The sequence below is a fragment of the Prionailurus bengalensis genome, chromosome D1 (genome assembly GCF_016509475.1).
Source record: "Prionailurus bengalensis isolate Pbe53 chromosome D1, Fcat_Pben_1.1_paternal_pri, whole genome shotgun sequence".
In the NCBI taxonomy this organism is placed as follows: domain Eukaryota; kingdom Metazoa; phylum Chordata; class Mammalia; order Carnivora; family Felidae; genus Prionailurus; species Prionailurus bengalensis.
The window spans coordinates 55,518,692-55,535,149 of record NC_057346.1 but is presented as its reverse complement, the minus strand read 5'-3'; the positions used below and the strand labels follow the sequence as shown (position 1 = coordinate 55,535,149).

At 40.6% G+C, this 16,458-nt stretch overlaps 1 protein-coding gene across 1 annotated transcript in view; it reads left to right on the top strand.

Moving 5' to 3' along the window:
- The first annotated feature begins 2,814 nt into the window (after positions 1 to 2,814).
- The window catches only part of ACER3 (alkaline ceramidase 3), a 177,611-nt gene continuing 163,967 nt past the window's right edge, over positions 2,815 to 16,458 (top strand). Inside the window, exon 1 of the mRNA XM_043580156.1 lies at positions 2,815 to 3,041. Within this exon, the coding sequence (XP_043436091.1) occupies positions 2,939 to 3,041 (103 nt within the window). The 5' untranslated portion in view covers positions 2,815 to 2,938. The remainder of the gene's footprint in view (positions 3,042 to 16,458) is intronic.

The following is a 16,458-nucleotide window of genomic DNA, read 5'->3' as shown; positions in this document are numbered from 1 at the left end:
GGCTTCATCTCCTGCCTTGAGTCACTTGGCTGGGTCAGTGGTTCTTTCTACATAGGGGTTCCCACAACACCCTACTTTTTGGTTTAGTCCTAGCAAAATATTATCACATTATCACACTCTATTTTTGTGGCCTCTCCCCTGTTTTTGTTGTAATCTCATCAGCAAATCACTGTTTTAAAGATTTTATTGCTAAGTAATCTCTCCACCTAAAGTGGGGCTTGAACCCACAATCCCAAGATTAAGAGTCCCATGCTCTACCAACTGAGCCAGCCAGGTACTCCAGCAAATCACTTTTGAGTATGTATTTCTGCATATTCACTTTGAATATACAAATATCTGTATATTTATTCATTTATACATTATATACACATGATTCTTATACATATTTAAAAACATACACAAAACAGAAATTTTAGAGGTTGAAATTGAAAAAATGCTTAGAAATAGAAGTTTCCCCAGGCCTCAATGACTTTTATTTCTCTGTATATTACCCTCTTGGATTCTTCCTATATTTACCTCCGTGTGTTCCCAGCACCCAGCCAAGGGCCAAGCTCCATGCCTGCTGTTCAAAAGAGAATTTTCAGATATCCTGCTATTTCTATTAAAACACACTGCCTCTATTCCTAGGTTCTGCACCCTGCAAGTAGAGATTTTGCATCTATCGTCTGCTACGGCCACTTTGCAGAGAGGCCATAGGCTCATTTCCCCATTTTCTCTTTTACTTTGATTATACCTTATCCGACTAGTTCCTTTAGAAAATACCAATTGTGCCATCCTTAACTACAATCTTCAGTTCAAACTGCGTGGTCAGGCAGAGTCCTGGGTGGTAGGACCATAAAGAACAGCTAGCAAGTGGGGCACCTGGGTGGCTCAGTCGGTTAAGCACCTGACTCTCGCTTTCAGCTCAGGTCACGATCTCACAGTTTGTGGGATCAAGCCCCCTGCGCTGACAGTGTAGACCCTGCTAGGGATTCTCTCTTTCCCTGTCTCTCTCTGCCCCTCCCCTGCTTGTTTTCTCTCTCTCTCTCAAAATAAATAAATAAACTTAAAAAAAGTAAAGAAAAAAAAAGAGTGGACAGCAAGGTTTCTGATCAGGATGTATCACTGGAGGATGTGGACAAAGGGCAAGGGAGCTCTTGGGGTGAAAATTAGGCAGTGCTTCAGGAAGCTAATTTAATTTATTTATTTATTTATTTTTTAGAGAGAGAGAGAGAGAGGGAGAGAATGAGAGTAGGGAAGAGAGACAGGAGAGGCTCCATGCTCCCTCCATGCAGGGCTCGAACCCATGACCCTGGTATCACAACCTGAGCTGAAATCAAGAGTCAGATACTTAACTGACTGACCCAGTTACCCCAGGAAGCTAGATTTTAAAGGGCCAGTGAGAGCCAAATAGAGAAGAGTGGAAGACAGTCCAGCTGAACAGCAGAGCAAAGGCTGAGACGGAATGGACCCAGTACATTCCCAGCTAAGGAAGAGTTTGTATAGCTGAACACAAGGGGCAGGGATAGTTGTAATTTGTTTTTTAAAGATCCCTCCAGGGGCACCTGGGTGGTTCACTGGTTAAGCATCTGACTCTTGATTTTGGCTCAGGTCATGATCTCATGGTTGTGAGATAGAGCCCCTTGTCTGGCTCTACAGTGACAGTATGGAGCCTGCTTGGGATTCTCTCTCCCTCTCCCTCTGCCCCTCCCACGCTTGCACTTGCTCTTTCTCTTTGCAAGAAAACAAAACAAACCCAAAAAACAAACAAACAAAACCATTTAAACGACCCCTCCAGCAACTCTGTGGAGTATTACAGTCTTGAGGCTGGAAGAAGGGGAGGCTGTTGGTTGCCTGGAGAGTAAGGGCACAATTATAGGTAGACAGTAGAAACCTCTACTGGGTTTGGAAGCCTGAATTGAGGCATGCAAGCTCTGCTTTAGTTGAATTCTTAAACATATATATTTTTTTTAATTTTATTTTTGGGACAGAGAGAGACAGAGCATGAACGGGGGAGGGGCAGAGAGAGAGGGAGACACAGAATCGGAAACAGGCTCCAGGCTCTGAGCCATCAGCCCAGAGCCCGACGCGGGGCTCGAACTCCCGGACCCCGAGATCGTGACCTGGCTGAAGTCGGACGCTTAACCGACTGCGCCACCCAGGCGCCCCCTTTTTTTTTTTTTTTAAACATTTTTTTTTTAATTAGTTGAATTCTTTTACAGGATCTGAATGCCCTCGCCCTCAACCTCCCCGCCCCCGTTTTTTTTTTTTTTTTTTTTTTGCTCCAGGGTTGTTGCCCTTTCCCTTTGTTCCCAAGAGACACTTACTTATATCTTTATCAGAAAAGCACTGTTTATTTCCTAGGAGTCCCCGGGGCTGGGAGAGTTCTGTTTCTGGGTTCCGTTTGAGGCCTGCGGTCAAAGGAAGACGCTGAGAAAGACGCTGTGCCTCTGCACAGGTTTTATCAAGCCAGGGCTTGCCGATGGCTTCAACCCAACCCGCCTTAGTTTAATCAAACCACACACACAGACACACACGTACAAAGAGATAGAGTCTCTGACACGTCCAGACAGAAAACAGCCTCAGGGATATCAGAAACCCCAAGCCTACAGCCAGGGGCGTGTCTGGGCGGGACAGGCAGCCTGGGTAACCGTCGTCCCGGTGACCTGATCACAGCCCTTTCCTGGGAAAAGGACCCCCCCCCCCCCCACCAGGGGAACCCCTGTGGCCTCGGGGTGGGCGGGGCGCCTCCTGGCGAGGGCGGCCTGGAGGCGCCGGTGGGCGGGGTCTCCCGCCGGGCACTGCCGCTGACGGAGCCGGCCCCTCCCCTAAGGGAGAGAGGGTGGGCGGAGCGTTCGGTGGGCGCGAGAGCAGGGCCCGAGCCGGCCTGGGAGCTTGCCGAGCCGATCGCGGCCAGCGGAGCGCCTGGGCGGCGGCGGCGGCGGCGGCTGCGTGCGCTATGGCTCCGGCCGCGGACCGCGAGGGCTACTGGGGCCCCACGACGTCCACGCTGGACTGGTGCGAGGAGAACTACGCGGTGACCTGGTACATCGCCGAGTTCTGTGAGTGCGGGCGCCCGGGCCTGAGGCGGGAGGCAGGGAGGGAGGGCGCCGGTCCGAGGGGAGACGCCGCGTGAGGAAAGCGGAGGGCGGACCTGGCCGCCCAGGGAGGCACCAGGCCTGGCTGGGGAGGTGGAGTGGGGAGCCCCGGCCTGGGGGCAGGAATGGGAGCTTTGCCGAGGAGGGGGGCGGATGGGGGAATCCAGTGTGTCGGGTGAGGCGTGCCGGGGTCCGAACGGGTTGGGGAGGGTTGAGTTTGGGGATCGGAAGAGAAGTGGGGAGCCCCCCGCTGGACCTGAGGGGAGGCCTGAGGGGCAGGACTGGGGATGGGAATTCCTTTATGACGGGAGCAGTGGGGCAGGCTGGGGCGGCCCTAGAGGAGGTGGGGAGAGTGGAGGATTCTGCTGGTTAGAATGAGGGCCTGGGACACCTGCTCCTACTGTTGCTGCCACCACCTTCGGCCTTAAGGCCACGGGAGAAGGGAACAGGTCCTAACTTAGTCTCACCCCAAACGTGGAAACTCCCAGGTCTTTTCCTTCCTCTTTCTCTGTTTTCTTCGGACCTCTTCGTCACCTCCAGGGAAGGTGTCGGGCTCACAGGAGCACAGGGGACCAAGTCCCTGTGCCACTCTGCCTGCTTCCTTTCCTACTACCTAAGGGTTAGAGTTCATTTGAGGACACTACTTCCACTGATTGCACCTTCTGAGGACTTGGGGAAAAATCCTTCTCCAACTGCTTGCCCCTGACAGGCACCAATTGCCCCCTAGGTAGGTAGGTAGGTAGGTAGGTAGGTAGGTAGGTAGGTAGGTGTGTGTGTGTGTGCGCGCGCGCGCGCGCATTGCCCCAGCTCTTACTCCACTAGGTAGGTAGGTATGTAGGTAGGTAGGTGTGTGTGTGTGCGTGTGTGTGTGTATTTCCCCAGCTCTTACTCCACTAAGTTAGGAGAGCACAGGAAAAATCTGCCATTTCTTTTATGCACTTTACGTGGGTTAAATTTTGAGAGCACAATGTTTGATCCTTCTTCCGGTACCTACCTGTTTCTGGCAAAGTATAGAGAATATATATATACGTGTATATATACATATATATACATATACATACATATGTATGTGACATATACATACATATGTATGTGTATATATATGTATATATATACACATACATATGTATGTATATGTGTATATATATATATACACATATGTATATATATATATTTTTTTTTTTTGGCTATTACTGCCGCCTTTTAATTGGACCCACTTTCTCAGGGCATGAAGCAACTCTTCTTAGCTAACCTTCCCATTGCTACCGCCTTTTCCCAGACATTTGTTTGGCTTTGTAGGGAAGAGGCAAGAGTTTCGTGCCAGCTGATCCCACTTGATTCTCTTCACAGTAGTTGACTCAATAGAAAAAGAAACCCGAACTCTTGTTAGTGTTCAAGATGTCAAACCATTCCTTTGAAACCATGATTTGGGCTTAGAGTCATGTTTCCTGAACTAGTAAAGTAAAAATTTTTATATAATAATGGAAGAATATGGGCAGAGGGATCACTTGTAGTATAATTACTTGGCAGCCCAAATGTTGGCAAGGAAGCGCTTTACCAATTTGTTGTTAGATCATGTTGGCAAGCCCATACCTGGTCCAGAGAAGGTCCGTGAGAGGAAGGGACTTAAAATCATGCTTTCTGAACTGGAAGCGTGTAACATGGAAGAACAACATGAAGACATTGCCATGGTCTTCAAACATTGGATGGGCTGTCATACAGAGCAGTTAAACTTTCTAAATTTCTCTAGAATGTGGAATTAGAGTATATGGATGGAAACTAACAGTAAGGGGAGAGATTTTGCTTCAGCCTAAGGAAATTTTTTAACTGAAGATAAGCATGGAATGGCTTGCCTGGAGGTGGAGGTCACTGGAAGTGTTGAAACAGACATTACTGAACTAACTCACATGAGTATTTTATGAGGAATTATTTAGTAAAGAAAAGGGGTTGGCTTTAGTTGACCTTTAGGCCCTTTGCATATTTATGGGTGGATATAAGTAATAATGGCTCTTAGTTTAGAACCAAGGATTAGAATCAAGAGAAAACTGACGGTTAAGTCATGTGAGCTATGAGGGTGCAAGATAGCTGTTCTGCCAGATAGCTGTGAGAAATGGGAAATGGCTTTTGGTCTTAATGTCCTCAGAGGAGGAAACTGAGAAGACTGCAGGGGGGGTTTTGACATAGGAATCAAGGGTTGCAAGAAGAGAGTAAGTGAATGTTGGCTACCCTTTGCACATGTGCCTTGGGAGAAAATTATTTGGAGGAAGTTGAGGTCAAGTCTTTTTACCCAGGAAGCAGAGGGTATCCATCATTTTTTGGAGTAAGAGAATTTAATCTTTGAAGAATATGCTGGTTAATAATGATGTGTTTAAAATAAATACAATTATATCATTATTATGATATTTACATTAATGATAGGAATAGTAAAGATAATGATGATAATAGCCATATGTAAGTGCTTACTGTATACGACACTTTGCTAAGCACTTCCTCTTCTCTCTTTCAGTCTTTACCTAAGGTTGCAAAAAGTGATGTAGAGATGGTGTTTAAGTTGAGGTCTGATTCTAAAGCTAAGTCATACAGAGAAAGACAGATACCATATGTTTTCACTCTTATGTGGATCCTGAGAAACTTTACAGAAGACCATAGGGGAGGGGAAGGAAAAAAAAAAAAAGAGAGAGGGAGGGAGCCAAACCACAAGAGACTCTTAAAAACTGAGAATAAACTGATGATTGATGGGGGGTGGGAGGGAGGGGAGGGTGGGCGATGGGCATTGAGGAGGGCACCTGTTGGGATGAGCATTGGGGGTTGTATGGAAACCAATTTGACAATAAATTTCATATTAAAAAAATAAATAAATAAAAATAAATAAAGATTAAATGAGATAAAAAAAAATAAAGCTACTATATCTTGTACTATCACACACTCATTGTTTTGTCCCTGCATGCAAGAAGTAAGGACAGGTGAAATAGAATACTGTCACAACGGACAAATTGAATAATTATTCATGAACCCCGTCTTTCAGCACTAGGCTGTGTGTATTTTGAGTAATAAAAAGAGGAGTTTGGGGAATTGCATGTTCAGATATGGCAGCAGTTCTTAGTCACTGAAATACCAGAAAATCTTTCTTCTTAACATCCCCCAAGATCATTTCAAATTCCTTTTCTGTTTTTTTTTTCATTTTTTTTTTTTTCAAATTCCTTTTTTGTTTGAGCAGATTGTAAAGGTAGAGGTTTTCTCTTTAGTTGTGAAATAATGTGTTCCTTGATGTGCCAGAAGTTATAGGTACAGGCAGTCCTCACTCTTTATAGTTGTGTAGGACAGCACAAAGGACCTTGCAAGTTAAAACCTGGCAAAGTAGTCTTAATAATCAATGGGAAAAGTTATGATTGTTTTGTCACCTTTAAAATTTTTTTGTCAAGCACTATAAACTCTCTTATTGTTGGTTATAGATATATAGAGAAATGAAAAAATAGTAAAACTAATGTTTAGTATACTATAATTTGAAACATCATCCTTTTCTCACAACCACTTTCTTCATTTATGTGGGTAAGTTTGTCTTCATTAAGTTCCTCTGGCTGCATATCTAGAGTCTCTGGAATGGCAGCAGTCAACATTGTCAGTGTCGGCGGTTTCTTCAATAACTCCGTTTATGTTTGATTGGAATTTCACTTCCAACATTATCACTTTTTGTTTCTTTGCTACACTTTCATCATTATTGGCCATTTCCCTCTTTTGATTATTCATGTTTGTAAAATATCACCTACATTCATCACCAGAGACAAGGAAGCAACTCAGCTACATGCCTTGCTGTCTGTACATGAACTGATTAACAGATGTGCAGTGAATAATCACCAACAGTTTTTGCTTTGATGTCTTATCCATTGTTAGATATTTAGGCAGTTGGGGTGCCTGGGTGGCTCTGTAGTTAAGTGTCCGACTTTGGCTCAGGTCATGATCTCATGGCTCGTGAGTTCGATCCCCGTGTCGGGCTCTGTGCTGACAGCTGGGAGCCTGGAGCCTGTTTCAGATATTCATTCTCTCTCTCTCTCTCTCTCTCTCTCTCTCTGTCTGTCTCTCCCCTGCTCACACTCTCTCTCTCCAGAACAAATAAACATTAAGAAAAAAAAATTAAAAAAAAAAGAAATTTAGGCAGAGAGTTAATTTTCTCTCAGCACTTTAAATATGTTATTCATTATCTCCTGGCTTTTATCATTGCTGATGAGAGGTCTACCATCAGCTTAATTTTTGTTCCTTCGCAGTTTATTTTGTCAAATCCAGCAACAGACTTTGAAAGAAGTGACTTTTCAAGTCAGTTAGGCGCTGATTGTGATGTGCTTCTATTATTTACATAGTGATTTGTGGACTGAACACCTAGTCGTGAAGTTTGCACTATATTCAGTCACTCACGGTTAATGTACTGTGGTACCTGAAATTTGAATTGTGTTGTTGGGGAATTGGAATTATTTAACTAAACTGTGTACCTGGAATTTGTGCATATTAGAACTCTTTAAAGTGAAGATTTCCTGTGCATTTCTATTCTTTACAACATTCCTAGTGAGTAGGTACGTGGACTTCCCACTTTATTGATGCAGGAAGTGAAGTAAACTGCTCAGCATCATACAGCTATTAAGTGGCAGAAATGGTATTCAAATATGGGTCTGACAATTCTTTCTACTAACACATAGTTCTGTGGGAAGTGGAATTTCAAGCACTGTTAGTTTCATGGAAGAAATGTTACTAAAGGGAGGTGGAAAGGAATCCTTTAATTATGGTCTCAGAGGAGAATTACCCAGATAAACTATAGTGTATAGAATATGCAACTATATAAAGTCACCTGTTCAAGGTGGCTGATAGGCCAGTGGGGGTATAAATAGGTAAGTACTATTAGGCATTTTCTGTTTTCAAGGGAAACGCATTACTCAAAATGTACTTGAAAGAAGAATGTCCCAAATTGATGTATTATGAAGGAGGGTTTATTGGAAAGCCAAAAAAAATTATAATTTCTAATTATGGGTTTTATAGAGGTTACCTCAGTCTGAGGGGGTAACTTAGTAAGACTTTCATGAATGGGGAGAATGGGTGGTAACTTCTGGTAGGACCATCCAGCCATCTCCCTTTTGTCCTTGGGCTAGAATGATTCAATCTGGGTAGATACCATCCTTCTCGTAGCTTTGTTGTCCCCCTCCCCATCCTATTCATAGGAATTGGACAGAAACAAAGTAGGACAACCCTCAGTTTTTATACCATTATTATGGGATTTGCTTAGATGAGGTAAAGGGGTTTTTCTTTGACACTATAGCACAAGACCAGAGAGGCTTCAACCAGCCTCTCTCCCATACACTTATGCCACTCAAGGCATCTAGCTGCTAGTGGCTCATTGCTACCTTTCTTTTCCTTTCCTTTTTCCAGGCCCCCTCCCACCCATCTTCTCTGAATTGTAGCCTCAAGTAAGTGAGTGTGCTTCAGGCTTCTTTTGGTCCTGGAGTTCTGTGGGCTGGCAGAGGTGATACTCCTGTCACCTAAGGAAGGCAGTGATTTTCCTGAGGGTTATTGACAGGCAAGCAGCACTGCTTCACACATAGCTCAAAGTAGTAAGTCAACTGAAGACTGAGGCCAAGTGAAGGGCCAAATTCAGTGTACAAAAAGATTTAGATTTAATATGTACAAGTCAAAGATTGCCAGTAAATTGTTTCCAGTGCTGTGATGGATGTATATATGTGGTGCATTGGAATACAAGGAGAAGTTACTCGTTAAGAGCTTAAAGTATAAAAGCTTTATTTACAGTGTTAATACTGGAAGAACAGCCATACAGTTTATTTATTTATTTAAATTTGTTTAATTGTGCAAAAATGCACATAGAATAAAATTTACCATTTTAACATGTATAGCTTAGTAGTGTTAAGTACCTTCATGTTGTCTTGCAATGAATCTCTAGAACTCTTCATTTTGCAAAACTGTAACTCTGTACCCATTAAATAACTGCCCATTCCTTCTTCCTCCCAGACCCTGGTGACCAGGGTCTCTGTCAATTTGACTACTCTAGGTGTCTCATATAAAGACAGTGCTGTCTTTGTCTTTTTGTGACTGGCTTATTTTATTCAGCATAGTGTCTGTGTAGGTCAATCCATGTTGTAGCATTAGTTAGAATTTCCTTCTTTTTAAAGCCTGAATAAAACTCCATTATGTATATATACTACATTTTGCTTATCCATTCCTCTGTTGATAGACATATGGGTTGTTTCCACCTCTTGGCTATTGTGAATAGTGCTGCCATGAACATGGGTGTACAAATATCTCTTTGTGACCCTAAAGTGGAATTGCCGGATCATATGGTGACATAGCAGCTATTTAAACCTGTTCATTAGAAAGAAATCCTTTTATTATTTTCTTTCTTGGGTCCCATGAATTTATTATTATTATTATTACTTAAATTGTAATTTATTATTACTTATATGTAAGTTGTTAATGTACTTTATCTCCATCTTAATTAAATAAAGGTGCATGTAACTGCCAGAGGAGTTCTAGTCACTGTTACCACACTGTATTGATCCATGTGAGGTGTGTAATGTCTTGATATAATTCTAGTCCAAAATAAAACAGCATAATATTTTCACTAAAGCCTGGTTGTGGATAAATATGATTTTTGAAATATTGAAAATAGTAGAAATAACAATAGCGAACATTATGAGGCAGTTAATAGATGCAAAGCTCTATGTGTATAGGATCTCATTAGAATCCCTATTATAATCCTTATAATAGCTCTTTTAAGTGAGATTCTTGTTAGTTGTCTTACAAATGTGGAAGTTGAGGGCTCATAGACGGGTTAAATAATTTTGTACAAAGTTGTTTACTTTGCAAGTGGCAGAGCCAGGATTTGAACTCACACAATCTGACTCTAGAGCACATTCTCCTTCCTTTCTCTCTTTTTCTTTTTTACTTTTAAAATTAGCTTTTCGTGGGGCGGCTGGGTGGCCCAGTCAGTTAAGTGTCAGATTCTGCTGTCAGCACAGAGCCCACTTCAGATCTTCTGTTCCCCTCTTTCTCTGCCCCTCCCCCGCTCAAAAATAAACATTTTTTAAAAATTAGTTTTTTGAGGCATAATTTACTTAAAATACATCCATTTTAAGTGTATGGTTTGAAAAATTTTGACAGGTGTATATATCTATGTAACCACCATTGCAGTCAAGACGTAGATTTTCTATCACCCTAAAAAAGTTACCCAGCAGAGCACTTAGTTGTAACCATATAGTATACTGCTTGATCTCTGAGGTAGGTACTGTTATAATCCTAATTTGCAGTTAAGACATTACAGTTTAGGAAAATTAAATAACTTGCATAACTTGCCCTCGGTCACACACTATTTTTTTTTAAATGTTTGTTTATTTTTGAGAGATAGACAGAGAATGAGCAGGGGAGGGACAGAGAGGGAGACACAGAATCTGAAGCAGGCTCCAGGCCTCGAGCTGTCAGCACAGAGCCCAATGCGGGGCTTGAACTCAAAAGTCGTGAGATCATGACCTGAGCCAAAGTTGGATACTCAGCTGACTGAGCCACCCACGTGTCCCCCTCGGTCACACACTATTAAGTGGCAGAGCCTAAGTGACCCAGGAGCCTTTTGATTCCAAAGATATGCTCTTAATACCATACTATGTTGCCTCCCTTCATTACTACTTTTTCAGACCTCAGTGGGTCCAGGGACCTCAGATTGGGAACTAGTGGTCTGATGCTTTCATTTTTTTGTAAGAAGAAAGACCTTGAGTATTGAAGTGATTTGCCTAAGATTATGTTACAAATTAGTGGTAAAACCTACGCCAGAATCCATATTCAGTAGTTTTTCAGGGAAATGGTAGCTGCTGAGGAAGATGATGTCAGTGTTGCTGATGTCATATTGTTAATGAGTTACCAGATCATAGGACTTCCTCAGAAGGAAAAGAGCTCCCAATGGGCTAATTTTTATGGTGAAGATACCTAACATCTGTAGTATGCTTTACAGCAGTGCTTCTCAGAGGTAAATGTGCATGTTAATTACCTTGAGATCTTGTTAAAGTGCATATTCTGATTAAGTAGGTGTGGAATGTGGCCTTAGATTCTGCATTTCTTATAAGTTCTCAAGTGATTCCAGTGCTTCTGGTCTGGAGCTATACTTGGAGGAACAAGGGTTCAGGTTCACAAAGCACGTTTAATTCTTTTTTTCCTGTGATGTGTAGGTGTTATCCCTGTTTGTATGTAAGGAAACCAAGTTCAAAAGGATAAGTGATTTGTTCAGGATCATAGGGCTGGTACTGGAACCTATGTTTCTAACTTTGAAAACCAAGCTAGGTGTTGAAACCCTCCAGCCCCCCATTCACAGTAACAAGACTGAAAACACTGCATGTGAAGGAGAGCTTGGAAGTGATTGTCCTGGGTAGTAAGCAAAATTGAACTTAAAGTTGAACTTACTTTTTCATTTCAGAAAGTTTTCATTCTCATTTGCTCCTAACACTTTTGCCAAGCTCAAACCAAACCACTTTTTAGACTTAAGTCTGTAGTTAGTAATTAGTGTTTAGTAGTACTTGAAGGCTGAGAGCATTTTTGAAGTCTCATCCTAACTTAGTTTTACCCATGTTGTCAAAGATACTAACTAGGAAGAATTGTCATTTGGTAGCACATGTTGGAAGAAATGATAGATTTTTATTGTTTTAATGGAACAGTAATTGGTGGGTGGGTAAATAAGAAGAACAAATACCTCAAATAATAAATTGGGGAACTTTACTAAGCCAGAATACATAGAATAGTGAACATTTAAATGAAAATCTTGTCCAGTGCATTATTATCTTAGGTTAAAATTTTAAGTTGTTTCTTTGATTTTGGGTTCACCCTGTTCCTTTGCCAACTGTTTCCCAGTCAGTGGGGGAAAAAAAAAAAAAAAAAAAAAAAAAAGCCCTGACTTGGAGGGTTTTAGGTAATGCAGAGAGCATTTTAAAAGAAGTAGGGGCATGGAGACACATTTTAGGATTTTAGGACCCAGCAAAATGATACAGCCCAAAAGAGACAGCAAAAGCAGTTAATGGGACACAAAAGTCCTACATGTTTTACTGTGGGGAAAGTACATAGTATAATGACTTGGAGTCTGAATCAAGATTCCTATTTGTTGCATCGAATGTGTTGTGACTTTGGGCAGATCCCTTAATCCTTCTTTGTATCAGTGTATTTTCTTTTTTTTTTTTTTTTTTAATTTTTTAATGTTTATTTTTGAGAGAGCGAGCGAGCGAGCATGAGCAGGGGAGGGGGGGAGAGAGAGAGAGGAAGAAACAGAATCCAAAGCAGGCTCCAGGCTCTGAGCTGTCAGCACAGAGTCCGACGTGGGGCTTGAACTCACAGATCATGACCTGAGCCGAAGTTGGACGCTTAACCTACTGAGCCACCCAGGCACCCCATGTATCAGTTTATTTTCTATAATATGAAAATAATGATATCCAAGAGGGTTATGAGAATTAAATGGCATGATACACTTGAAAGTGTACAGTGAGGTGAAGCGCCTAGCAAATACTAGGTGCGCAAAAAATGTTAGTTGAATTCCCTAATTCAACTGAGCCTGGGTGGCTCAGTTGATTGACCAGCTCTTGGTTTTGACTCAAGTCATGATCTCATGGTTCATGAAATTGAACCTTGTGTGGGCTCTGCACTGACAGTATGAAGCCTGGTTGAGATTCTCTTTCCCTCTCTCTCCCTCTCTCTCTGCCCCTTCCCTGTTTATGCTGTGTGCATGTGCTTGCTCGCTCTCAAAATAAACAAATATTAAAAAAAATATTAGCTGAATTGGGATCTAGTGAAAATAAGTTTTAAAAAAAATCATACTGTGTTATAGTTGTGGCCTCCTCATCTGTGATGGTTAATTTTTTCTGTGAACTTGGCTAGGCTTTCGTATCCATTTATTTGATCAGATACTAATCTAAGTGTTGTTATGAAGGTATTTTATAAATGTGATCAACATCTACAATCAGTTGACTTTAAGTAAAGATTACTTTCAGTAATATGGGTGGGCCTCATCCCCTCAGTTGAAAGGCCTTAAGAGCAAACACTGAGTTTGGGGGAGGTAGAGGAAGGTTAAACTTTTCTGGGGGGACGTCTCCTCCTTGACCTAATTGACTCCTTGCTTTAGTGGGCCTTTCCTCTCTTCTCTTTTCCTCCCTTTCATCTTTCTTTCATTTGTTTGAATATATTAAGAATATACCAGAATTTTTAGATGTTTTCAGTGGGATTGCTTTTGCACATGATGTTCCCTTGTCATTTGTAGCTGCATTCTCTCAGTGGATACCTCTCTTCTATTATTATTATTATTATTATTATTATTATTATTATTATTATTTAATCTTTATTTTAAGTAGGCTCCATGCCCATCGTAGGGCTTGAACTCACCATCCTGACATCTAGAGTTGCATGCTCTACCAACTGAGCCAGCCGGGAGCCCCAGTAGATACCTCTTTAAACCTTGATTGATTACTCCTTACAGTTAGGTGCTTCTGTTTTCCTTAGAGGACTTTCTGTTGACAGAAGGATAGAGACCGAATTCTAACATGGCATGAAAACCCCTTTTTTTAAATGAATATCTTTACAACAAAGTCGGAAGAATTTTGCAGTGACTATCTGTTCAACTATTGTCTAGATTCTACTATTAACGTTTTATTATGCTTTGTTTTGTTGCATGTCTACCCAGTTGCCCATTCTTCTATCAGTTCATTTAAATTTTTGACATTATTAATTTCAAAGTAAATTGCAAACATCTTTATACTTTCCCCTAAATCCTTCAACATACATATCATCAATTAAAGTTCAATTCTTTGTTTTTTTCTTTGGAGGTAAAACTTATATTTGAAGTAATGTGCAGATCTTAAATGTATATTTGCTGAATTTCAAGAAATTGATACATTTGTGTAATCAAAACCTCTATTAGAATATGGAACTTTAGCATCAAGTGAGAAGGTTCTTCATGCCCCTTCCCTGTTAATTCTTACCTCCACCTTCCCCTTCTCTTCAGGGCTACCACTATTCTGATTTTTTTTCCCCCACCATAGATTAGATGTGCCTGTTCTAGAACTGTATGTAAGTGGAGTCAAACAGTATTTACTGTTTAGTATAAGATTTCTTTCTTTTTTTTTTTTTTAAAGTTAATTTATTTATTTTGAGAGATAGAGCATGTATGCATGCACATTGGTTGGGGAGGGGCAGAGAGAGAGAGAGGGAGAGAGAGGATCTCAAGCAGCCTCAGTGCCGTCAGCGCAGAGCCTGACAGGGACTCAGTCTCACAAACCATGAGATCATGACCTGAACCAAAATCAAGAGTCAGATGCTCAACTGATTGAGCCACCCAGGCACTCCTGTGTAAGACTTCTTTCACTCAGCATAATGTTTTTGAGACTTCAGCAATGTTGCATGTATTGGTAATTCCTTTTTATTGCTGGGTAATATTCCATTGTATGAATATACCACAGTTTATTGATTTACCTACTGATGAACACCTTGCTGTTTTAAGGTTTGATAATTATGTATAAAGCTGCTATGAACATTCTTGTACAGGTCGTCTTTTCTTGTACAGGTCGTCTTGTGGATATGTATTTTCATTTCTCATAGGTAAATACTGAGGGTTGGAATAACTGGGTCATAGGTGGTTGTGTGTTAAGTTTTATTAGAAACTACCAGATCTTTTCTCAAAGTGGTTGTAACGTTTTACATTCACAGCATTTCATCCACTTCCTCACTAACATTTGGTTAGTCTTCAATTTTTGCCATTCTGGTGGTTGTGTACTTTTAGCTCATTGTGGTATCCAGTTTATTCTAAACTCTTCAGTCTGTGTTCCTCCTTTTCCCTATAATTCCTGCTTTCCCTACTTACACTGTACTTTTGCCAAAACAGCCTGTTTACGTATTACATTTATATTCCTGTGCACCTTTCATTGTATGTGTTTTTCCCATGAGAGATAATAAATTGTTTTTATTTATTTATTTATTTATTTATTTATTTATTTATTTATTTATTTAAGAAATTGTTTTTTGAAGCCATCAAGTTTGGGGGGTGGTTTGTTATTCAGCAGTAAGTCACTGAAACAGTGTCTAAAGTTGAGTTTTGAGCAATTTTGATTTCCTGTTGTATAAACTCCGAGTATGCCAAATTACATCATGCTTTTTATTCTTAGAAGATGAAACTTTAAAAAGAATAATAAAGTTTAATATAGGCCCTCTATCTGAAGATTTCAAAGAATTTTTATAAGCATCATTTTATTTATCCCTATAATGTACTCATGAGACTCAAAAGAGGTATTTTGCCCAGTGAAAGTACATACGTACTTCAAGGTTGAAATAATTCAATTGCATGACTGGAAAAATCTTTGACTCATGATAGGTGTGGACTCTTTTAAAGTACTTTAACTTTTCAGAGCAAGCTGCTTTTAACAGCAAGAGGAAAGACTGAATGAACTCAGAAAACAAAACAGAACTCTAAAAATTATGCATGTTAAAATCTTGACACTGTTATAAAAATTGTTTTATGATTGGAATTCATTCATTTACTCATTTATACAAAATGATAAGGAGGTATTCTAGATAAGATAGTATTCCCAAAATGAAATATATGGTTTTAGGCTATTTTACCTGCTGGGTAGCAATCCCTCCTCCACCCTCCCCACCCCCCTTGTAAAGTAGACATGAGGACAGTCTGGTCTTATTGTCTGAAATCCAGTTGGTCACTGGAGTTCATTCAGTCTTGCCAATCAGATGGATGTTCTCTCTTCTTTCACTATTGTAGGAATGTCCAACTTAAAGCTTGACGATTGAAGAGAATTATGACCTTGATAAAGGAGGACTGTTCTTTGGTTAAGAGCATTCATTAAATAATAGCTCCCTCTTTGCCTTTCCCTCATTCCATATTCTTCCTTTTTCTCCAGAGGTAACTGCTATCCTTAATTTAGTGTTTATCATTTCCTACCTTTTTACCACTGTGTGTTTCTAAAGAATATACTGTTTAGGTTTGCTTGTTTTAATTTTACATAAGTGGAATTGTACTATATATATGTATGTGTGTGTGTGTGTCTCTGTGTGTGTGTGTGTATTCTTCAACTTGCTTTTTTCACTCAATTTGTGGTCAAATATGTATCATCCATATTCCCAAGAATCTTCTCTGTTGATGGGTTTAGCTATAGTTCATTTATTTTTACTGTTTAGAATTCCACTATATGAATATATGGATTTATCCATTCTTCAGTCATTGGATATTTTGTTGTTTTCAGGTTTTTGCTGTTACAAATGTTATAACATTTTTGTACATCATCTGGTACACACAAATTTGAGAGTTGTTGTGTCTATTGAGTAGTATAATGGTTAGATTGTAGGGCATGCCCATATT